At 38.7% G+C, this 24757-nt stretch overlaps 2 protein-coding genes across 2 annotated transcripts in view; one reads left to right on the top strand and one right to left on the bottom strand.

The window, feature by feature from the left end:
• LOC122444620 (solute carrier family 15 member 2-like) overlaps positions 1 to 24757 on the bottom strand; it is a 34882-nt gene that overhangs the window by 3996 nt on the left and 6129 nt on the right. Inside the window, 15 exon segments of the mRNA XM_043473112.1 lie at positions 924 to 1020; positions 1695 to 1811; positions 3496 to 3542; positions 3694 to 3858; positions 4801 to 4935; positions 5505 to 5586; positions 6920 to 6941; positions 6944 to 7001; positions 7721 to 7753; positions 11331 to 11375; positions 11468 to 11557; positions 11729 to 11815; positions 12212 to 12309; positions 22809 to 22886; positions 23161 to 23251. Coding sequence (XP_043329047.1) covers positions 924 to 1020; positions 1695 to 1811; positions 3496 to 3542; positions 3694 to 3858; positions 4801 to 4935; positions 5505 to 5586; positions 6920 to 6941; positions 6944 to 7001; positions 7721 to 7753; positions 11331 to 11375; positions 11468 to 11557; positions 11729 to 11815; positions 12212 to 12309; positions 22809 to 22886; positions 23161 to 23251 — 1245 coding nt within the window.
• On the top strand, positions 9141 to 11295 carry LOC122444622 (60 kDa heat shock protein, mitochondrial-like). Its single transcript, XM_043473116.1, is given in 2 exon segments — positions 9141 to 10228; positions 10231 to 11295. Coding segments are annotated over 2 exon segments (1602 nt in total). The 5' UTR covers positions 9141 to 9207; the 3' UTR covers positions 10812 to 11295.

The raw sequence follows: 24757 nt of genomic DNA, 5'->3' as shown, positions 1-24757 counted from the left end.
AGGTCACCTCACAGCAATGACTCAAGATAAGTTATGTCTACCATTCCTCAAGACCTTGGGCCTCTTGCCAGTGTTCTCTCTTTTATGTCCTCTATTTAGATCTTAGGAGTTTTTTAAAGTCACTATAGAAGCTATCACCCTACACTAGAAATAACTGAGAGAGTCAATTCCTAGGTAGGTTGATAAGAAGTCCAGGGTCCCCAGGGAGGAGAAAGGGGTCTGGGTCTCTCAAGGAGGAAATAGGGGGTCTGGAGTTCAAGGAGGAGAAAAGGACAGCCTTTTTTTTCCTTTAAGCCCATATCTGATGATTGCACTACAAAACAACTCATGTTGCTCAAGGATATGTTTTGCTTAAACTCTGTAACAACAATGTATCCTGCTTGCGGACCTGTTTCTCCTTCTTGAGAACCTTCTTACTAATCCTGTCATTTTAAAATGTATATTATGGGAGTGGGTCTGGTAAGATCTTTCTGTTGTTAGTTCTAATCCCATTATCTTAAAATGTAAATTGCAGAAGTAGGTCTGGTAAGACCTTTACAACCTTGAGACAGTCTTGATTTACTGTAATAACCAATTGAAAAAATATATAGCTTCCTTGCTAAGACTAGCAAGGGGGGCACTCTTTGTCCCCCTTCTGATGTCTATGTCAGGAGCTTTCTCTGTCCCTTTTTCACTTTAATAAAACTCTGCTAGACTAAAGCTCTTGAGTGATAAAGCCTGGTCCCTGGTCCTGAAGCTAAATCTTCTTCAGAAATCACAAATCCGACAATGTTCACCATAAGCCGTCATAAGTATGTGATGCTGTCTTGCCATAGAGTAAGATACAGATAGATATAGATTATATATAAATTTAGATATGGTATAGTTACATAGATATAGATACAGATAAATGGAAGAATAGAGTGAGAATGGTCATGAGCTACTTACATTTGTAATAACAGATAAGCTGCACCAAAGTCTAGTAGACCCAAATTCAGTGAAAAATCCTCATTTTTTGTTCTACCATGCACCACAGGATATCTGGGAACAGGACAAATTTAGATTAGAAGAAACATTACAGTTTAGAAAAGCACTTCCATTTCTGGTGGAAGGAGTGATTTTGTCTCTCTATTGATGGTGAATCAAGCAGCAAAGCTACCCTTTCTCTTTGAGGAGAGGAGTATCAGAGTGAATTATTTTCATACCAAGTTCTTTTCTACGCCTGATCTGAGATTTCATTGCCTGTTTGGTATGTTTTTTTAACCTTAAACCTGAATGCAAAATGCACAAATTGCCTTCTATTGTGAACTTCAGACTCTAAGTCTTCTCATCTAAGTCTTATGAATTTTTCTCTTCTGAGTATTATGAATTAGTGGAACAGCATAAAACAGTGAATCTGAAAGGAAAAGCTCAAAGTAACAAGGTGTTTATAGGAGTTACCAAAGGGTAGGAGTGGGAGCCAATGATAAACTGGCAAACCTCCAGGAGATAGTCTTGTTAAGTATTCAGTACAAGCATAGTTTCACAACAAGTATAGTTTCAATATATCTGTGCAGAAAAACAAGAGACTGAGGAAAGGAGGCAAAGGCTGAAACAGAGCAGGAGTATGTATATATTTACAATTAGCTGAGATATACCTAATCTGCCCACCTATACACAAAGAAAATATTTAAAAGTCAGTTGTTGATAAAAATAAAATGTCCACAGGGTAGTGCTCTTCCTCTCCTCTTTGCACAGTTCTGTAAGCAGACACACCATAGTCTTCACCAACAATGAGGGATGCATCTGTACCCAGGGAGACATTGACCTCTTCATGCAAAGTGTTAACAAACCTGAGGATAGAGGCATTGTTAGAGATTAGACAAACTCTCCCACCTGATAAATGGGCAGGGGCCTTTTCTGTTTTGTTTATTGCTATATGCCTAGTGCCTAGAACAGAGGCTAGCACATAAAAGGTACATAATATATATTGTTAACTGAATGAATAATAAACTCACACATAAGTAATTAGTAGTCTTAGCTGTCCCTATCTTTTTCTTTCCTTGGGTGTTAGTTTTTTGTCTGCTACACTCTCACCTGATCTCGGCTAGGATGACACTATTGTGATCACTCATGGCAGTCTGAAACTCAACTCACCACTGGTGCAACCAATTTCTTTCCCTTTTCTAATGATGGAATTCATCAATTGAGACTCCATAAGAGAAATAATTATGTATATATAAATACATAGTAGTATTTATATAAAACTGATACTTCATCCTCTTATAAATGAAGTCTGATTTGCTTTATGCAAAACTCAGACTCCAGCTCACAGCAGGTTGAGCTTTCATTGTTTTGAGTCTTCAAACTTGAACTCTTTCATAACGATTTTTCTAGTCTTTTGAACCTGAGCCCATAAATTGGTCCCTCAGTTTGGGTTTTTGGTAGCATATGTGTTAGTCCCTGGCCCATGGGATTAGAAGGGCAGTTCCCTCTAAAACCCTTAATGTTGATTCTTGGGCTTTCAATCATCCTGCACTAACCCAGAAATTGCTTCCTTTCATCCTTCCTGGAGGTTCCCATTGCTCTTTGACCCAGGGAAGTCCTGGCCTCACTGTTGTATGACTTATTTGGATCTGTTTACTTTTTCTGAAGCATATGTGCTGTTGCTGCTAAGTCGCTTCAGTCATGTTAGACTCTGTGGGACCCCATAGACGGCAGCCCACCAGGCTCCCCCGTCCCTGGGATTCTCCAGGCAAGAACACTGGAGTGGGTTGCCATTGCCTTCTCCCTGAAGCATATGTAAAAGCAGATTAATGTGACTGTCCCAGCCTTCAGTGACATTCAACTTTTCATTAAAAGTTCTCCTCTAAAATGCTGTTCTCTACAGCAACCATCTAATCTTGATGGCCATAGACACATGCATCTATATCATGTCAGATTCCTGCCCCAGTGAGCAGGTGACCTCTTCAGGGCTCCATCTCTGTAATTGTCCCGTGGTGCCTAACAAGACCTTCAGCTTGATCTAGATTCAAAAACCAAGTCTTTTGAATCCAAGTATGTTACCTTTACTAAACCATGATGCTTGTATATGTTTATTTTAAACTTTACTTTAAAAACACAGTAACTATAAAAGATGTTCAACTACCAATAATGAAGGGAGGGTTATTTGCTTACTTCTAAATTTCTCTCTGGTGATCACAGAGAGGAAAGTACCCAATTATTTTCTTAAGAGCAAGATAAGTGGATAACATGCAGCAGAAGCAATTTATGTGGCAGAGCACAGAGGGTGTTCATAGATATAGGGTCATCTTTGAGTACCACATGTAAAAGCAAGCCAAAAGACTTGGTTTTGAATCTATGCCTCTCACTTCCCTGGGAAGTGTGTTCTGACACCAAAGCTCCTGATCTTCTAGGAGACAGCATCCTAGTACAAGACAAGCAGAGTGTGAAGTTTCTTCATGTGAAGCCCCACAGCTCAGAAGAGACCCCAGATTAAAGAGAACAGAGAGGCCTGGGTCTCCGTGACAGCCAAACCTTGTGGCTATCATCCCATCGGTTGTTTTGTTTTCTTCATCCTTCACCTACAATAGAGGGAAGTAAAAATCAGTTACAGGTGCCTAGAGGGAACTGATAATCATAAAATTTGATCATCATGTATATCCTTGGTAAGATACTGATGAATCAGTCTTCATACTCTAAGATAATTAGAAACTAGGCCATTCTTCAACTTACCATCATGCTAGAAATACTTTCCCCATCTTCTCGAATGATCAGAGTGTACCACATTTTCTCCTCCGCAGAATGCTCAGTGTGGACAGACACATTGTGATATTTCAGTTGAAAGTAGAAATTCTGCGTTTTTGTCTTCAGGTGGAGTTTGGAATAGTGTGGCATATTCTGCACAGTAAAGAGCCTGTCACTTTCACCTTCTTCCCCGCCTTGAATACTGCAGTCCCATAGTACCCCAGGGCAGGCGACCTCATCAGATACTTTCAACATTACCCTTTAACCTCATAATTCCATTTCTAGGAATATACTATAGGAGTAATTAGAGGCATGAATGAAGATTTATGAGTAAGGATATTCATTATAGAAATATGTATAATAATAAAAAATTAAATGCCTATTAAGGAGATATTTTACTAAACCATGGTATATCCATAGAATGGAATATTATGTATCCGTTCAATTCACATTCTCAAAGTTTATCTAAGGACATGGGAAAATCCTTTTGATGACGATTGTGCTAAGGAAAAAATCAAGGTCAATATAGCACATAGTGTTGCAAGACTTTTAAAAAAGTAGTTTGTTTACTCATTTATAAAAAAAATGCTAAAGCTAAATATGATTATCTCTGTGTGATGGATTTATAGGTGATTTTTCAATCTTTTGACACAGTCCCCAATTTTCAACAGTAAATGTATACTACTTTTATTATTTAAAAGATTTTTAAATGAATATTTCAGAATATGTATAGTATAGCAGTGAAAATATATAAGCCAGACTCTTCAACAGGGTGTGTGTTAGGAGGCAGTTTGAAATAATAATACAAATTACAACCTATTGAGCTTACAATGTTCCAGACACTATGCTAAACACTTTATATATAATATTTATCCTTACAATAGTTTTTGACATAAAAAGTATTGCCATTTTATAGATGCTAAAATTGAGACTTATAAATAAAATAACTTCTTCAGGGTCTTACAGTTAGGGAGTGGCAGAACCAGGAATTGGACTGGGGCACTTCGACTTCATAGGTGCATGCTGTAAACCACTGTATATGCTGCTGCTTTGGCACATAATCCGAAAGTGTTTCTAATTCACTCATGTCCATACCTGAAAGGATTTGATGGACTCTGCCAACAGAGTATTATTTTCATCACCCAGCACTGTTACTTTGACCTTATCATCTGCCAGATTCAAGACTTGAAGGAAAATCTCTTGGGAATCTGGCTGGCATGTGGTCATTTCCTTAGAGAGAACATGTGTTAGAATTACTAGAAAATAACCCTTCAAATACAGTGAAAACACATACTTCAGTCCTGTTTCTACAGCCAAGTTTATCTAGCCAAGAGGACACAGTTTTCTATATCTAAAGAGCATTTGGCTTTGAAGGCTCTGAAGGCAGTTTGGAGGAGGAAATTCCAACTCAGTGTAGCAAGCACTGATGCCAGGTAACAAACTCCATGCTTTTTGACTCAATTGTGGCCCCATAGATCACTCCCCAATAGTGGCTATTCAATCTGCCAAAAGATATTTGAATGTCTGGTAAGGTATGAAAGAAACGGTTCTATATCTTGTATACTGGTGTTTGGAAATTCCTAGACAATGTACTCTGCATCACTCAGGTGGGAGGTGGCCTTCATTTTGCACTGCTGCTCTACCTCTATATCTACTCATTTACCACAAACACTTATTATGCACCTTTTAAAAAATAGCTACTGTGGTAGGGCCCAGTGAGTCAAGATTGAACAAGTTAGAGAAATGAACAAAACAGATTTCATCCTGTCCTCATGGACCTTAAGATTTACTGTACTCACATTAATTTTTATCTCTATAGCAGCAGCAACTGCAAAGCCCAGGCATGCTAATATCATACCGACAGCCATTTTCCTAAGCGATCTGAAGAGGAAACAGAGAGGCAGTCATACCTAAACTACAGACTCTAAAGAATAAAATCTAAACTTCCTAAGCTTACTTAATTTGTTCTCAATTACTTTCAAAGTATTTCCTAGTATTCCCCTTCATATATCCTCCTTTCTACCTTTACTTGAGTCACACTGAATTGTTCTTTGTTACACACCAATTTTTCCCTCTTTGTTTATGATTGTTTTTCTATCCACTATGTCATAATTACAAAAATAATAGTAATATAACCAGATTCATTGAACATTTACCATATACCTGTCACTGTATATTACCTTCTTTTCCTCTTCTTCAGAAGACTTTCTTGACCCTGGCCACTTTCTTCCATCTCTGCATTTCCCTGGCACTTTGCTTCCCTTCTTAGAGCACTTAACATAATTCATCATTTTCAATAATTAACCTTGCATATTTTCTAGCTCCCTTACTAAAAAGTAAATTCGTAAGGAGCAAGATTTGTGCTTCTACATTTCCATAGCACTTGGTACGGAACTCAATAAACTACTCAACGAATGAGTAAATGACAAAAGGTCATTTGAATATGGTAAGTGGCTATCAAAAGGAAATTGCTATTAAATCAGAAAATATAGAAGACTTAAGATCCTCCTCTGTCAAACTTTCCAAAGAATAACACTTCTATTTAGAACAGGGGGAAAGCAGTAATTAGGGACAATTCTGTCCTCTTCTGAGGTCCCTCATTTGCTTCATAGGGACAGTAAGAGATTTAAGGTGATTAGTTTTCATCAAAGGCTTTGGACTTCTTTGAAGAGGCAACTTTCAAGAACAAAGCAACAAGCTGGTTTAGGAGCCTAATCTCATATATTTTTGACTTTTCATAAAGTATAGCCCTAATTCTTCAACATCAAGTATGTAAGTCTGCAGTAATGGATTGGACTCTCTGTGACAAGTATTAATTAGATCTAATTCCTGTTCTCCAGTATTGTTGTTGTGCTTAGTCACTCAGTCACGTCTGACTCTTTGCAACCCCATGGACTGTAGCCCGCCATGGGATTTTTCAGGCAAGAACTACTGAAGTGAGTTGCCATTTCCTTCTCCAGGGGACCTTCTTGACCCAGGAATCGAACCCACAGCTCCTGTATCTCCTCCATGCAGGCAAACTCTTTATCTGCTGAGCCATCAGGGAAGCCCTGTTCTCTGGCATTAATAGGCATTTAATCTATCATGGATAAACAGAAACAGAAAAATGATAAATCAAAACAAATCATCACTAAGCAGAAAAGATACTGACTGTTTATTAAACTGGACAAATATTGAGTCAGGCTGGAGCAACAAAGGCACAGTAAGCACTTACGTGAAATTAATGCCACACTTGGACGATAAATGACAAGGTCAAACTGTGGGATGAAAATAACAATCAAAAAGGGATTTAGCACCTGTAATGCCATGGTAAAAACATTAGTTCCAAGTGTTTTTCTATTATGAGTGTGAGCACGTGCTCTCATTCACATGTGTGCACACTCTCTCACATCCAAACACACTTTCATCTACGATGTACAGAATGACTCCACGTTGTTCAGTCCCTTTACACCCAAGACTCTATTTCCTCTGCATAGCACATTAGCTTCCAAATATCCCAAGGAACCAGTTTCACTCTAAACCTGTTTTTCTATCAATTGATTAGGAGCTCTTCCCTCCCATTTCATTTATCTCCTCCAGTTCCACAGCCAAGAGGAAAATGTCATAGTCAGGAGAAAGGAAGGAAAGAAAGAAGGATTGGGGATTGTTGAAGAAGCAGTTAAAAAATAACTAGGAGTCACCAACAAGCAGAGACTCTGAATTTGTTGCTCACACAACTAAGTTGTACACTTTCTGTGACAATATTTCCATGATACTTGACCTGGAAATAAATCCAGTGTTTACACTTTCCTTGTGAGCTCAAAACTCAGTCTCCCTGGAGTTGAGTAGGAGCTACTTACTAACAGAGAATGTGAAAGAGAAGTGTGGGGCTTAAGAATATTTTCATCCCTATGTTTAGCCCTCCTCAGCATACAAGGAAAAAAACACCAAATTATGGTTGGTAATCCTCCTACTAAATGTCGAGTTATAGATGAGGGAAGAAATAAGTACCTGGGAATATAGAGAAGTCTCTTACCTGTATCTGGTCAGGCTGAAGCACGAAAAAACCCTGAAACATGATAACAAATCACATTAAGATACTGGCCTAAAGACAAACAAAATCTAATCAACAATATTGATAGTTAGCAGGTGAGAAGCATAAGGTAATACCCATCAAGTCTTTTGTTCAGGACCACTATTCTGCTTGTAAGGGTATGTGGGGGAATAGGCTAGAGATGGCTTTAGGCTATGGCTTTTGAAGGCAGATGGGCCTAAGGGAGAATCTTATTTTCTGTGAGCTATGCTTTCTTTAACTTGAAAGAGACTAGAGTCAGTGTGTTTTTATCAATCCCAATAACTGCAGTCATAGGTGGTAATAATGTGAAGGACAGAAAGGTATGATGGTTAGGGTGACGTCTCCCATTGACACAAAGTGTTTCTAAAGTTGTTCTCCAGGAGTGTCAAAAAAGAGAAACCAGGTAGTCCCTGACAGTCAGAGGAAGGGAAAAAGTTGAAATTATATTGGAAGCTTCAAACAGACCGGCTGATACAACCCTGGTGTTATTCCTTCTCTGCCCTTTCATAACTGAGATGGCAGGAGAACGCATACAATAATCTAGACAGTGGGATACAAAATGACGGAAAGTTGGTCAATGTATGGAAATTGAGAAAACTAAAAATCATGTTTTAAAAAATTTTTCCATTAATTTCTGTATCTATGTACAAAATATCCGCCTCTGGATCCTCTGTTGTGAGCCCTGCCTGAGATGGGTCAATTGTGTTGTGTTCTTGTTCAGTCGCTAAGTTGTGTCCAACTCTGCCACCTAGTGGACAGCAGCACACCAGGCTCTTCTGACCTCTGTCTCCCAGAGTTCGCTCAAATTCATGTCTGTTGGGTTGGTGATGCTATCTAACCATTTCATCCTCTGCCCCATTCTCTTCTTCTTTTGCCTTCAAACTTTCCCAGCATCAGGGTCTTTTGCAAGAAGTTGGCTCTTTGTATCAAATGGGCAAAGTATTGGAGCTTCAGCTTCAGCAACAGTCCTTCCAATGAATATTCAGTGTTGATTTCCTTTAAGAATTGACTGGCTTGATCTCCTTGCAGCCCAAGAGCCTCTCAAGAATCTTCTCCAGCACCACAATTCGAAAGCATCAATTCTTTGTCACTCAGACTTCTTTATTGTCCAACTAGTTGTGTTGTAGCAGCAATCAAACCTGCTGGCCCTGGTCAGGCTTAGATAAAAGAAAATATCCATGCCCAGGCTTTACCACTTCATTTGCTATCCTCGCAATGTTTCCTGTATACACTGAAAACTTTCCATCCTTATATTTCTGATTTCTAAAGATTCTTTTATTTCTAGACTCTCTTTACTTTGTCTACCTACTCCGTATCTTCATGCTAACAGCATCTCTTATAATTTTATGTCACTTTTCAGGCAAAAACATAAAGACAGGGCACTGGCTCCTCATCTCACTCGGGCTTATGCCAAAGATGTAAAATTCGGTGCAGATGCTCGAGCCTTAATGCTTCAAGGTGTAGACCTTTTAGCCGATGCCGTAGCCGTTACTATGGGGCCAAAGGGAAGGACAGTGATTATTGAACAGGGTTGGGGAAGTCCCAACATGACAAAAGATGGTATGACTGTTGCAAAGTCTATTGATTTAAAAGATAAATATAAAAATATTGGCACTAAACTTGTTCAAGATGTTGCCAATAACACAAACGAAGAGGCCGGGAATGGCACCACTACCACTACTGTACTGGCCCGCTCTATCGCCAAGGAAGGCTTCGAGAAGATTAGCAAAGGTGCTAACCCTGTGGAGATCAGGAGAGGTGTGATGTTAGCTGTTGATGCTGTAATTGCTGAACTTAAGAAGCAGTCTAAACGTGTGACAACCCCTGAAGAGATTGCTCAGGTTGCTACAATTTCTGCAAATGGAGACAAAGAAATTGGCAATATCATTTCTGATGCCATGAAAAAAGTTGGAAGAAAGGGTGTTATCACAGTAAAGGATGGAAAAACACTGAACGATGAGTTAGAAATTATTGAAGGCATGAAATTTGATAGAGGATATATTTCTCCATACTTTATTAATACATCAAAAGGTCAGAAATGTGAATTCCAAGATGCATATGTTCTATTGAGTGAAAAGAAGATTTCTAGTGTCCAGTCCATTGTTCCTGCTCTTGAAATTGCCAATGTTCACCTGAAGCCCTTGGTCATAATTGATGAAGATGTGGATGGAGAAGCTCTAAGTACCCTTGTTTTGAATAGACTGAAAGTTGGTCTTCAAGTTGTGGCAGTCAAAGCTCTGGGTTTTGGTGACAATAGAAAGAACCAGCTTAAAGACATGGCTATTGCTACTGGTGGTGCAGTATTTGGAGAAGAAGGACTAAATCTAAATCTTGAAGATGTTCAGCCTCATGACCTAGGGAAAGTTAGGGAGGTCATTGTGACCAAAGACGACGCCACGCTCTTGAAAGGAAAAGGAGACAAGGTTCAGATTGAGAAGCGCATCCAAGAGATCATCGAGCAGTCAGACGTCAAACTAGCGAATATGAAAAGGAAAAACTGAATGAACGTCTGGCAAAACTCTCAGATGGTGTTGCTGTGTTGAAGGTTGGTGGGACAAGTGATGTTGAAGTGAATGAAAAGAAATACAGAGTTACAGATGCCCTTAATGCTACCCGAGCTGCTGTTGAAGAAGGCATTGTTCTGGGAGGGGGCTGTGCCCTGCTTCGGTGCATTCCAGCCTTGGAGTCAATAACTTCAGCTAATGAAGATCAAAAAACAGGTATAGAAATAATTAAAAAAACACTAAAAATTCCTGCAATGACTATTGCTAAGAATGCAGGTGTTGAAGGATCATTGATAGTTGAGAAAATTATGCAGAGTTCTTCAGAAGTCGGTTATGACGCTATGCTTGGAGATTTTGTGAATATGGTGGAAAAAGGAATCATTGATCCAACTAAAGTTGTAAGAAGTGCATTACTGGATGCTGCCGGAGTGGCCTCTCTCTTAACAACAGCAGAAGTTGTAGTCACAGAAATTCTTAAAGAAGAGAAGGATCCTGGAATGGGTGGCATGGGTGGAATGGGAGGTGGTATGGTAGGTGGCATGTTCTAATTCCTAGAATAGTGCTTTGCCATTATTAATGAACTGTGAGAGGAAGCTCAAGGCAGTGTTCCTCACCAGTAATTTCAGGAGAGGTCAGTTGAAGGAGATGACTGAAGAAAAGGCTGGCTGATGTTTAAGAAAATAACTATAACCATCAGTTACTGGTTTCAGTTGACAATATAGAATGGTTTACTGCTGTCATTGTCCATGCCTACAGATAATTTATTTTGTATTTTTAAACAAAGACATTTGTACATTCCTGATAAATGAGCTTACGAGCCATGTACCAATGTACTGCTTTCAACTTAAATCACTGAGGCATTTTTACTACTATTCTGTTAAAATCAGGATTTTAGTACTTCCTGTCACCAGATGAGAAGTTAAGAAGCAGCCTTTCTGTGGAGAGTAAGAACAATTGTGTACAGAGTAGAGAAATATCCAATTATGTGACAACCTTTGTGTAATAAAAATTGTTTAAAGTTAAAAAAAAAAAGAAAATGATAGACTGGAAAAATCTCTTCTACTCACCAAATTCCCATTCATCCTGGTGGCTTGCAAGGTCCATCGTGAGCCCTATGGCAAACAGATGCTATTAGAGGAAATCCCTTTCCTTTGAGAGAGAAGGGGCTGGAAGAAGAGGTAGTTTTCAAAAGAACTATTCTTACCTGCTGATCCAAAAGTGCCCAGAACATGGGCAATGGAATATAAAGGAACAGTACCCTGGTCAGTGCCTTCACATCCATAATGAGCTGCTTCTGCAAAGAGGAAGAAGAAGGAATAGGCTGAATTGGCAGTTAAGATTTCTTGCTTGGAGTAGAAATGGCCCAGAACAGTAAGAGAGGAGGTCAAATACAGCAAGAGGGAATCAGTTTGGTTATTAGGAAAAACTCTATGGAGGCATCAGATGTTTCTGCAGTTCAACTTACTAGGTATTTCTCAGCTGCCCAGTCCAGCCAGTGCTCTTGCTTGGGATTGTCCCCAGGATGGTTCTTGAAACGGCTGGAAATGGCAAACTAGGGCAGAGCATAGATATCAGAAGAGAGAAAAAAAACAAACAAAAAACCCATCCCCTGCCTTTTCCATTTCACTGTATATTCCCTTAAACACACATACTCTTGAGTGACTTAATCTTACCTTTTGATTTCATCACACATTGAATTTCAGAATACTTGAAATATAATTTCAACATATATGAACATTTCAGAAAACTTTTGCCAGTTTTTTAAAATGACTATATTATTTTTAGCTTAAAGGTTAAATAGAGGCATCAAGTGAAGTTTGATCAATCCCACTTTCCAAAAGTCACAGAAGCAGTGCAGAGGTCATTGAGAAAAGTGTATACCCATGTTTGAAGGCCTATAGGCTCAGAACAGCATTTCTTTTCTTGCAATTGAAAAAGGTAGGCAAACAATTCATGAACTTAACCAGATACATTTGACCACTTGGTTCAGTATGTTTCCTTCAGGAGGTGGTTTTCTGTATCGTTTACTTCCCATTGCAAATACAACTGCAGTAGATAAACAAAGTTCTTAGCTTCTCATTTAGCACATTTAGTTGTCAACACGAAGGACACACTGCTGAAATGTAGGAGTGACTGACACATCTCATAAAGGGTGGAAACTGATTGATGTTCCCTGACTTTGGAGTCATAAAAACTATGGGAGCAAGAGAAAAATTAAATGGTCAATGTGTAGACTTTCTTGTAATGACAGAAATGAAAATCACCTCTGAATTTACACTATTCTTCTCCATCTCTACATCTGATACACTATGAACTTTCACCGACCCTCTCTTTTGAGTGTATTTCCTGCCTGCCCCTCTTCTGCATCACCAGGACTATGACTCATTTTGAACCTCACAACTTCTACCCTGAATTTTCAAAATGGCCACCAACTAGTTTCTCAATCCCTGTTTGCTTCTCCTTTTTCTAATCTGCTGCCAAATTAAAATGTTGTTTCCAAGACCTATCTAGTAAGCCCAGACTCCTGATATGGAAGGCCTTCCCAAATTCATTATTATCCTGATGGTTATTATTATCATTAACGATCTCTTGAAGGTTTACTATTATATGCAAACTGTTAAGCATTGTATATAATAGTACTGATTTAGCCTGACAAGGATTTTACACATGAAAAAATCAAGGATTAAAGAAGTCAAGCAATTTCTACAAAATTTCACAACTGTGAAGTGCCAGAAACTGCATTTTTGACCTTAGGCCTGTTGCCTCAAAAATTTATACTCTTAACCAACATAAAGCACGTCAGTCATTCATTCTTGCATCACATACTTTGCTGGACACTTTATGTTGTTTAGTCAGTCAGTCAGTTGTGTCTGACTCATTTGTGACTCCATGGACTGTAGCCCACCAGGCTCCTCTGTCTGAGATTTCTCAGGCAAGAATACTGGAGTGGGTTGCCACTTCCTCCTCCAGGGGATCTTTCCGACCCAGGGATCCAACCTGTATCTCCTACATTATAGGCGGATTCTTTACCACTGAGCCACTGGGTGAGCCCTTTGCTGGATACTATAGAGAATAAAGATATAAAAAGATGTGACCCTGTCTGCCATGGAGCTCCTCTTAACTTACCACTTCCCGCTTTTCCCTCATTACTCTCCATTTGGTACTCTGTCCTCTAACCACTGTTTGTCATTCCTACTAACAATTCTGTTTTATTTCTGCTCTTGAGCTTATTCTCTTTCCTTTAACCCTCATCCTTAATCACATCTCCAAAGCTATCTATAGATGAATTTAATTTTCTTAATTTCTCCTTTATTTTCCAAATTGCCAAAATGAGAAATTACTTTTACAATTATAAAAAATTAATTTTCTTCATGGTTATCAATTTTAAGTAAAATCTGTGGGAAACCTCCACCATGGTACCATCTCCGATGTACTTTCCTCCTGAATGGATTTCCCAGCTCCAGCAAGATGCCTCTCTAGCAGCTACTCTACCAAAGATGCCTTCCTCAGTGACCAGTAGCAATTTCCAATATCCTTACATCTAGAAGGCCTGAATCACTTTACTTTTCTCTGTCTCAACTTTTTAATTTCTCCAGTCACCTCAGTCAGATTCACTATACCACTTTTACTTTATTCATCCTCTCAGTTTCACCAAACTTCCCCAAATAGTGTGCTTTACCTACCACAGTCTTCCTATTGTTGATAGGAAAAATAGTTCTGAGAAAGAATTCTAATCCTGTGAGACATGTTGGCAGATAAAGAGGTATCTAGACAAGCGGAAGTTAATGGACAGGAAGTACACTGCTCTTGAAACTAAGAATGATCCTAAAAAGGGGCTGAAATTCTCAGGAATTCTGGTCTAAAAAGTGACAATGGAGTGATAAAAAGAAGACCTTGACAAGGTCACACTTAAATTTCAAGACCACTTAACTAAAGAAGGTAAATAGGGACCTTGAGTTTCTTTACCATCTCCTCCCATGAGTGGACATTGTTGCCTCTTACTTCACAAACAAAATAGAAGGCTTCAAATGTAAACTCTCTCAACTTCTTGCCACCACATCTATTAATTTCTGTTTTCACATCTATTCCTTCCTCTCTCTAGTTAGCTGAAGGTGATGTTCCTCCTCCTGTATAAAGGTAATTGTGCCATGTGTGCTTTCATACTGATTATACTGTCTTATCTTACATCTTCAACATCTTTCTTCACTGGAGTGTTTCTAATAATATTCAAGCATTCTCAATATCCTCTCCTGACTTCATGTCACTTTCAGTTATAAATACTTACTATCTTCCCTTTCATCCCTCTATTCACTTCCCAATCTGCTTTAATTAGTCTTGAATCTCCACCAATCTACCATAACTGATATCATGAAATCAATGATCTTTGTGTCCCTATATTTAATAGACATTAAAGCTGGGAAAGCATTATCTTGCTTTCCCAGTCAGTAACATTTGTTACTCTGAATGATTCCTTTCTTGAAACCTTGTTATCCAAGGTAAAACTACTATCATTTTGGCCGTTTTTTTCCAGTCTTATTTATGGGTTTGTCCTCTTTGCTTGCTTTTTTTTTTAACCCTTTACCTAATTCAAACACAAAATTTCACTCAACACATTTTTGTTGTAAAGGAAATACAACAGCTTATAAGTAATGGCTGACTTGTATAAAGGTATGCTTAATAACTGAATAATCTCATTTAATATGAATAATATAAACACATATCAAAGACTTGACAATCTATATACTGGAGAAAATAATCAACATTAAATTTTCACTACATTAAGACTCATTCCCATACAAATTGGAAACATTATTCTTTTTTTTTTTTTTTTAATTTTTTTATTAGTTGGAGGCTAATTACTTCACAACATTTCAGTGGGTTTTGTCATACATTGATATGAATCAGCCATAGATTTACACTTATTCCCCATCCCGATCCCCCCTCCCACCTCCCTCTCCACCCGATTCCTCTGGGTCTTCCCAGTGTACCAGGCCCGAGCACTTGTCTCATGCATCCCACCTGGGCTGGTGATCTGTTTCACCATAGATAGTATACATGCTGTTCTTTTGAAACATCCCACCCTCACCTTCTCCCACAGAGTTCAAAAGTCTGTTCTGTATTTCTGTGTCTCTTTTTCTGTTTTGCATATAGGGTTATCGTTACCATCTTTCTAAATTCCATATATATGTGTTAGTATGCTGTAATGTTCTTTATCTTTCTGGCTTACTTCACTCTGTATAATGGGCTCCAGTTTCATCCATCTCATTAGAACTGATTCAAATGAATTCTTTTTAATGGCTGAGTAATATTCCATGGTGTATATGTACCACAGCTTCCTTATCCATTCATCTGCTGATGGGCATCTAGGTTGCTTCCATGTCCTGGCTATTATAAACAGTGCTGCGATGAACATTGGGGTGCACGTGTCTCTTTCAGATCTGGTTTCCTCAGTGTGTATGCCCAGAAGTGGGATTGCTGGGTCATATGGCAGTTCTATTTCCAGTTTTTTAAGAAATCTCCACACTGTTCTCCATAGTGGCTGTACTAGTTTGCATTCCCACCAACAGTGTAAGAGGGTTCCCTTTTCTCCACACCCTCTCCAGCATTTATTGCTTGTAGACTTTTGGATAGCAGCCATCCTGACTGGCGTGTAATGGTACCTCATTGTGGTTTTGATTTGCATTTCTCTGATAATGAGTGATGTTGAGCATCTTTTCATGTGTTTGTTAGCCATCTGTATGTCTTCTTTGGAGAAATGTCTGTTTAGTTCTTTGGCCCATTTTTTGATTGGGTCATTTTTCTTTGATTGGAGCTGGAATTGAGCTTCAGGAGTTGCTTGTATATTTTTGAGATTAATCCTTTGTCTGTTTCTTCATTTGCTATTATTTTCTCCCAATCTGAGGGCTGTCTTTTCACCTTACTTATAGTTTCCTTTGTAGTGCAAAAGCTTTTAAGTTTCATTAGGTCCCATTTGTTTAGTTTTGCTTTTATTTCCAATATTCTGGGAGGTGGGTCATAGAGGATCTTGCTGTGATTTATGTCGGAGAGTGTTTTGCCTATGTTCTCCTCTAGGAGTTTTATAGTTTCTGGTCTTACATTTAGATCTTTAATCCATTTTGAGTTTATTTTTGTGTATGGTGTTAGAAAGTGTTCTAGTTTCATTCTTTTACAAGTGGTTGACCAGTTTTCCCAGCACCACTTGTTAAAGAGGTTGTCTTTTTTCCATTGTATATCCTTGCCTCCTTTGTCAAAGATAAGGTGTCCATAGGTTCGTGGATTTATCTCTGGGCTTTCTATTCTGTTCCATTGGTCTATATTTCTGTCTTTGTGCCAGTACCACACTGTCTTGATGACTGTGGCTTTGTAGTAGAGTCTGAAGTCAGGCAGGTTGATTCCTCCAGTTCCATTCTTCTTTCTCAAGATTACTTTGGCTATTCGAGGTTTTTTGTATTTCCATACAAATTGTGAAATTCTTTGGTCTAGTTCTGTGAAAAATACCATTGGTAGCTTGATAGGGATTGCATTGAATCTATAGATTGCTTTGGGTAGAATAGCCATTTTGACAATATTGATTCTGGAAACATTATTCTAAAGATTTATGTCATAGAGGTTGTCCCCTAGAGATCTGATTCTGGCATTATTGAAATCACAGTGGTTCTTAAAATAACAGGTTCTGTTTTCTGCCTCTCCATTTGCAGTTTTTTCCCTACCTGGACAGCCCTTCCCCAACTTTTCTTTAGTGAATCTTTATTTGAATAATTACTAGTACCTTTGCTGCACCTCCTTTTAGATATGTTTATTTCTTCATTTATCAAGTGAAGAAAACTTAATTGTTCACTTTTCTGTATCTTTACCAGGACAACAAAATTTCTTGTGAAACAATTACTATGACCTGTTTATCTCTAATGCATAGTGCCTAGCTCACTTGCTTGTCTTTTAAATACCTGGGTTCCTCAGGGTCCTATCCTTGCTGTCTATCCTACTCTTATTATCTCTTAGTTATTCCATTTATTTTCATGCTTAACTGATATCCATATACTAATAGTCCCAACTTTTTATAGCTTAAAAATTTCTCCTGAATTTTAAAAAGGCATTTCCAATAAATGTTTGATACTCCTAATTATATGGTCTAAGGACATCTAGCATGGAACATGCCCCAAACTAAATTAATTAGTATTGCCCCCAAACCTATTCTCCCTTATTTACTCAACACAGAACCCTATATTCAATCTTGACTTATCCTTTCCCTTTCTTTCACACAATGTAACATATCAAGTTTGTCAATTCTGTCAGGGCTGAGGAAGGTAAGCTAATGGAGGCACTCACTTTCAGTAAAAATTTAAGGAAGTACCAAAAATTCAGTAATCAAGACAGGGTATCCTTTTCTTACCCTTAACCCATTCTTTCTCCATATTACAGTCAGAGATACCACTGAAAAATAAACATCTAACAATCATTCCTCTATTCAAAATCCTTTTGAAGCTCTCTACTATTCTCCTGATAAAGTTCTAATTCCTTAATAAGTTAAAAGCCTTTCATTATCTGGTTTCTGTTAATTTCTCCTCTTTATCTTTCTCATTTATGCTGTAGGCAATTTGAATTCCTTCAAGGACTTCAAATATATCGTACTATTTTTCAACCCCTTGTCTTATAGATACCAAGTCCCATTTCTGTTTCAGTTGCAATCTCTTCTGTGATTCAGTTCAGTTGCTCAGTCATGTCCAACTCTTTGCAACCCCATGGACTGCAGCACACCAGGCCTCTCTGTCTATCACCAACTCCCGGCGTTTACTCAAACTCATGTCCATTGAGTCAGTGATGTCATCCAACCATCTCATTCTCTGTCGTCCCCTTTTCCTCTCACCATCAATCTTTCCCAGCATTGAGGTCTTTTCAAATGAGTCAGCTCTTTGCATCAGGTGGCCAAAGTATTGGAGTTTCAGCTTCAACATCAGTCCTTCCAATGAATATTCAGGACTGATTTTCTTTAGGATGGACTGGTTGGATCTCCTTGCAGTCCAAGGGACTCTCAAGAGTCTTCTCCAAAAGCATCAATTCTTTGGCACTCAGCTTTCTTTATAATCCAACTCTCACATCCATACATGACTAATGGAAACACCATAGCCTTGACTAGATGGGCTTTTGTTGGCAAAGTAATGTCTCTGCTTCTTAATATGCTATCTAAGTTGGTCATAACTTTTCTTCTAAGGAGTAGCATTTTTTTATTTCATGGCTGCAGTCACCATCTGCAGTGATTTTGGAGCCCAAAAAAATAAAGTCTGCCACCATTTCCACTGTTTCTCCATCTATTTGCCATGAAGTGATGGGACTGGATGCCATGATCCTAGTTTTTTGAATGTTGAGCTTTAAGCCAACTTTTTCACTCTCCTCTTTCACTTTCATCAAGAGGCTCTTTCGTTCTTCACTTTCTGCCATAAGGGTGGTGTCATCTGCATATCTGAGGTTATTGATATTTCTTGCTTCTAGCTTGTGCTTCATCCAGACCATCATTTTTCGTGAGGTACTCTGCATATAAGTTAAATAAGCATGGTGACAGTATACAGCCTTGATGTATTCCTTTTCCTATTTGGAACCAGTCTGTTGTCCCCTGTCCAGTTCTAACTGTTGCTTCCTGACCTGCATACAGATTTCTCAAGAGGCAGGTCAGGTGGTCTGGTTTTCCCTTCTCTTTTGGGATTTTCAGTTTATAGTGATCCATGCAGTCAAAGGCTTTGGCATAGTCAATAAAGCATAAATAGATGTTTTTCTGGAACTCTCTTGCTTTTTCAATGATCCAGTGGATGTTGGCAATTTGATCTCTGGTTCCTCTGTCCTGTGTCATGCTGTTCACCAGCATGAACATCTGAAGTTCACGGTTCATGTATTGTTGAAGCCTGGCTTGGAGAATTTTGAGCATTACTTTACTAGTGTGTGAGATGAGTGCAATTGTGTGGTAGTTTGAGCATTCTTTGGCATTGCCTTTCTTTGGGATTGGAATCAAAACAGACCTTTTTGAGTCCTGTGGCCACTGCTGAGTTTTCCAAAGTTGCTGGCATACTGAGAGGAGCACTTTCACAGCATCGTCTTTTAGGATTTTAAAGAGCTCAACTGGAATTCCATCACACCCACTAGCTTTGTTCATAGTGATGCTTCCTAAGGCCCACTTGACTTCACATTCCAGGATGTCTGGCTCTAAGTGAGTGATCACACCCTTGTGATTATCTGGGTCATGAAGATCTTTTTTGTACATTTTTCTGTGTATTCTTGCCATCTCTTCTTAATATGTTCTGCTTCTGTTAGGTCCATACAATTTCTGTCCTTTATAGAGCCCATCCTTGCATGAAATGTTCCCTTGGTATCTCTAATATTCTTGAAGAGATCTCTAGTCTTTCCCATTCTATTGTTTTCCTCTGTTTCTTTGCATTGATCACTGAGGAAGGCTTTCTTATCTCTCCTTGCTATTCTTTGGAACTCTGCATTCAAATGGGTTTATCTTTCCCTTTCTCCTTTGCTTTTGGCTTCTCTTCTTTTCACAGCTATTTGTAAGGCCTCCTGAGACAGCCATTTTGCTTTTTTGCTTTTCTTTTTCTTGGGTATGGTCTTGCTTCCTGTCTCCTGTACAATGTCACGAACCTCCATCCATAGTTCATCAGGCACTCTATCTATCAGATCTAGTCCCTTAAATATTTCTCACTTCCACTGTATAATTGTTAGGAATTTGATTTAGGTCATACCTGAATGGTCTAGTGGTTTTCCCTACTTTCTTCAATTTAAGTCTGAATTTGGCAATAAGGAGTTCATGATCTGAGCCACAGTCAGCTCCCGGTCTTGATTTTGCTGACTGTATAGAGTTTCTCCATCTTTGGTTGCAAAGAATATAATCAATCTGATTTCAGTGTTGACCATCTGGTGATGGCCAGATTAATTGTGATTAATTGCTGTTAATTCTTTAGGTCTTATCTTCCATTTCATTTCTTTAGACCAAGCTTTTCTGAGCCTCAAAGCCTTTAGTATCCCTCCTATTTATTCCTATAGCTTCCTCTGTATTTCCCCAGTTGTGACAGTGATCATACTATATTGAAAATTCCTGTCTACATGTCTGTTTCCCTCCTCCTGCTAGACCACATACATTCTTTGAAAGCATGAATGCTGTAGCTATCTAATTCACCAACGTGACCCTGATAACTAGAACAGAATCTAACACATAAAGGCTCATTAAGTAAATGTTTGTTGAATGAATTAATGAGTGAAAAAATCTAATGAATAAATTACAGTGAAAAGTCAGAGAATTGACTTATTAGTACCCAGAAAACTGAAGTAGTTGACTAACAATGACAGCTAATACCTGTTTGAGTGAGTGAAGCTGCTCAGTTGGGTCTAACTCTTTGCGACCCTATGGACTATAGCCTGCCAGGCTCCTCCCTCCATGGGATTTTCCAGGCAAGAATACTGGAGTGATTTGCCATTTCCTTCTGCAGAGGATCTTCCTCACCCATGGACTGAACCCAGATCTCCCACATTGCAGGCAGACTCCTTATCACCTGAACCAACAAGTACTTGTTAATATTTCATAATTTATAGAACATTCCATTATAATATTTCTTTTGATATTCATAATTATTCTGATATGTAAATAATATTATTGTGCAATGATCCAAAGAAAAGGGCATAGTACTAATCAGAGGAAAACCAGGAAGATAATTTGGCTTTGAAGAGAGAAGGAAACAGAGAATGTATTATTACAGGGCTCCTAGAATAATGCATAAATTTCTTGGAATTGAAATTGCAATCTGAGTAATACTATTAGCCCCCTCCCTTGGTTGAAAATAATCAGATGGAACATTGAGCTTTTGGGTTCTTTAACCTCTATTGAGCTTTTTATGTGTTTGGACTGGATATCCTCCAGGGGGGATGTCACTCAAAGGCTCAGTGTGAGAACAAGTCTCCAGGTCAATGATTAGAAACAATCATGTCCAAGTTTCCCCTTAGACTGTGTAAACTAAGCAACACACACATTCCTCTTCCTCTTCCATTGCTGGGTTCTTGGTGGTAAAGAGAAGGAATGCCATTTGATCTATGTAGCATGAGTTTCCCCCTACTTATACAACTCCTATTTATTTATTTTTAATTTGAGTATAATTGCTTTACAGTGTTGTTAGTTTCTGCTGAACAACAATGTGGTGCAGCTATATGCATACATTTATCCCCTCCTTCATGAGCCTCCCTCCCACCACTCCTTTTAGGTCATCCCAGAGGGCTGAGCTGTGCTGCCTATGCTATATAGCAGCTTCCCGCTAGCTATCTATTTCATACATGGTAGTGTCTATATATATGTCAGTGCTACTCTCTGAATTTGTCCCACCCTCTCCTTCCTCCTCTATGTCCACAAGTCCATTTTATATGTCTGTGTCTCTATTCCTGCCCTGCAAAAAGGTTCATCAATACCATTTTTTTTCTAGATTCCATATATGTGTTTTATATATGCATTCCATTAATATTCAACATGTGCTTTTCTCTTTCTGACTTACTACATGCTGTATGACACACTCTAAGTTCATCCACATCACTATAAATAATCTAGTTTCGTTCCTTTTTATGGCTGGGTAATATTCCATTGTATATATGTATCTTATCTTCTTTATCCATTCATCTGTCAATGACATTTAGGTTGCTTCATATCCAGGCTATTGTAAATAGTTCTGAAATGAACACTGGGGTATGTGTGTCTTTTTGAATTGTGGTTTTCTCAGGGTATGTGCCTAGTAGTGGATTGCTGTGTCCTATGGTAGTTTTAGTTTTTCAAGAAACCTCCATACTGTTCCCCTTCATGGCTGTATCAGTTTCTATTCCCACCAACAGTGTGAAAGGGTTCCCTTTTTTCCACACCCCTCAAGCATTTATTGTTTGTAGATTTTTTTGTTGATGGCCATTTTGACTGGTTTCCCCTACTTATCCAACTACTCTTATTCTCTTTGCTCAAAAGGAAACTTCTTGGGAGCATTGCACAGCAGGGCAGAAACAGCTAAATCTAGAAGTTTTAAAAGGCCCAAAGAATTTAAAACATCTTCCAATTACTAGATAAATAGTTATCAGATAAAATAAGCTGGTTTGAGTGGAAGGATTATTTTCCTTGCTTACTATATCCTGCAGTATGGATCAGTACATCTCAACCATGACTACAATTAGAATCACCTAAATACTTAAAAATTTACAGATACCAAAGCCGTATCCTACAGAGATCATCATTTAATTGGTCCTACATGGCACCCAAGAATCAGTCCTTTTTAGAGGTCTCTAGGAAACCTATTAGTTATGTAAGCTTCAGTATTTTTTTTTTTTTGAGATTTATGACTTTATTCAGTTAATTTATCTACAATGTCTAGGTGAAACCCCTAAAATAACCTTTACCTAATAATGGCCATCATCAAAAATTCTAATAGGTTAGTATGAGGACTGAATGCAACAGTTTGTGCAAAGTGCTTACATCATGCTCTCCATGTGGAAGGCATCAGTGGTTATTAGTATCCTTGCCCCACTGCACTTACCAAGAGCTATCAGCATAAGCAGTCCTGGAGCTCCAAATGCCAGTGCATAGCAGTCCTTTCCAAAACACTGCACATCTCCTACAGGAAAAACAAAGCCAAATTATTCCTGAATCTTAAGTCTTTGATGTTCTATTCTATAAGCTCAGGTTTTTGAGGTAATAGACATAGCCATCCTCTTTCCTCCCATCACCTAATCTATAATCCTTCTTTTAGGGTAGATAATTCAAGATTAAAAGAAATACACTCAGATTTTCAAGCCCTTATAAAAGAGGATGGACAGTAAGAAGCCTTGAACAGATTTCTGGCTGGCCAGAGTAAAGCTTATACAGAGGTCCTCAGAAAAGATCCCAACCTCTCAGCATGGGTGTGACAAATGTAGTAATCAAGCTCCCTGCATTGATGGCGAGGTAGAAGACTGAGAAGTATCTAGTCCGTTCCTCTGCCTGAAAAAATAAATAAACAAAAAGGACAAATCATCAGTTCAATGTACCTACTCGGTCCATCCCCACCTCATGTTCAGACTAAGTGAGAGGTACATACACTGATTCAGATATAGCCTCCATGGTTTGTGACTATCATATTAGATATCTTAACACATATCTTGCTGACTGCAGACAAATATTTCCCTATCTTTCAAACACTAGTACAAGCAAGCATCTTTAATATTTTTTATCACTTTATCTTGGCAAAAACGGTTATCTTGTATGAAAGTGAGTGACAGTGTTAGTAACTCAGTTGTGTCTGACTCTTTGCGACTCCATGAACTACATATAGCCCACCAGGCTTCTCTGTCCATGGAATTCTCCAGGCAAGAACACGGGAGTGGATTGCCATTTCCTTCTCTAGGGGATCTTCCCAACCCAGGGATCAAACCTGGATCTCCTGCATTCCAGGCAGATTCTTCACCATCTGAGCCACCAGGGAAGTCCTATTGTATACTACATCTATGCATTGTGTTATATATATATATTTATTCTAATATTAGTTTCCTTGCATTAAATGTCTGTTTCTTTCAGTAGGTTGAGAGTTCTTAGAGGCCAAAAATTGTATCTTACCATTTTCTGTAATCTCTATCATTACTATCATTACTACTATAGCACCTGATTTATATTACAGACTCACTTCAGTTCAGTTCAGTCACTCAGTTGTGTCCAACTCTTTGTGACCCCATGGACTGCAGCACATTAGGCCTCCCTGTCCAACACCAACTCCCAGAGTTACAGACTCAGTAAATGTTTTTTTAATGGAATTAAGTGAATGAATAACTGAGATAAAAATTAAATAGATTTTGTGGAATGTGTGGTAGGAATAGGACTAGAACATGGTTCTAGTAAACTGTTGATCAAACAGGATAATTTTCCTAATGCTTATGGGAAGTCTGCCAGAGAGTAGAAAAGGAAGTCTGTGGGCTTGGAAGTGACTGGTGGAAACTCGAAGGTGGGTTTGTCCTATTTCTGGAATATCTTTGTGGAGCGCCTACAAAATTAAGTAACTTTCAAATAAAGTTGTTGACACTTTATTTATTATGCCCTTCTGTGCTGGAGAAGGCAATGGCAACCCACTCTGGTACTCTTGCCTGGAAAATCCCGTAGACAGAGGAGCCTGGTAGGCTGCAGTCCATGGAGTCACGAAGAGTCGGACACAACTGAGCGACTTCATTTTCACTTTTCACTTTCATGCATTGGAGAAGGAAATGGCAACCCACTCCAGTGTTCTTGCCTGGAGAATCCCAGGGACGGTGGAGCCTGGTGGGCTGCCGTCTATTGGGTCCCACAGAGTCTGACATGACTGAAGCGACTTAGCAACAGCAGCAGCAGTGCTTCATTCTGACTTCCCGTATCTCTCCCTGACACATCAGCACAATCTCCATTTTTTATACATGGTGTATTTTGCTTCCTCTTCTGGTCCCCACTTAAATCTGTTCTACTCACCCATGTGTATAGTTCATT

This window comes from Cervus canadensis, chromosome 7 (assembly GCF_019320065.1).
Source record: "Cervus canadensis isolate Bull #8, Minnesota chromosome 7, ASM1932006v1, whole genome shotgun sequence".
Lineage (NCBI taxonomy): Eukaryota > Metazoa > Chordata > Mammalia > Artiodactyla > Cervidae > Cervus > Cervus canadensis.
The sequence above is the reverse complement of the archived record's forward strand: the minus strand, read 5'-3'. Positions and strand labels throughout refer to the sequence as shown.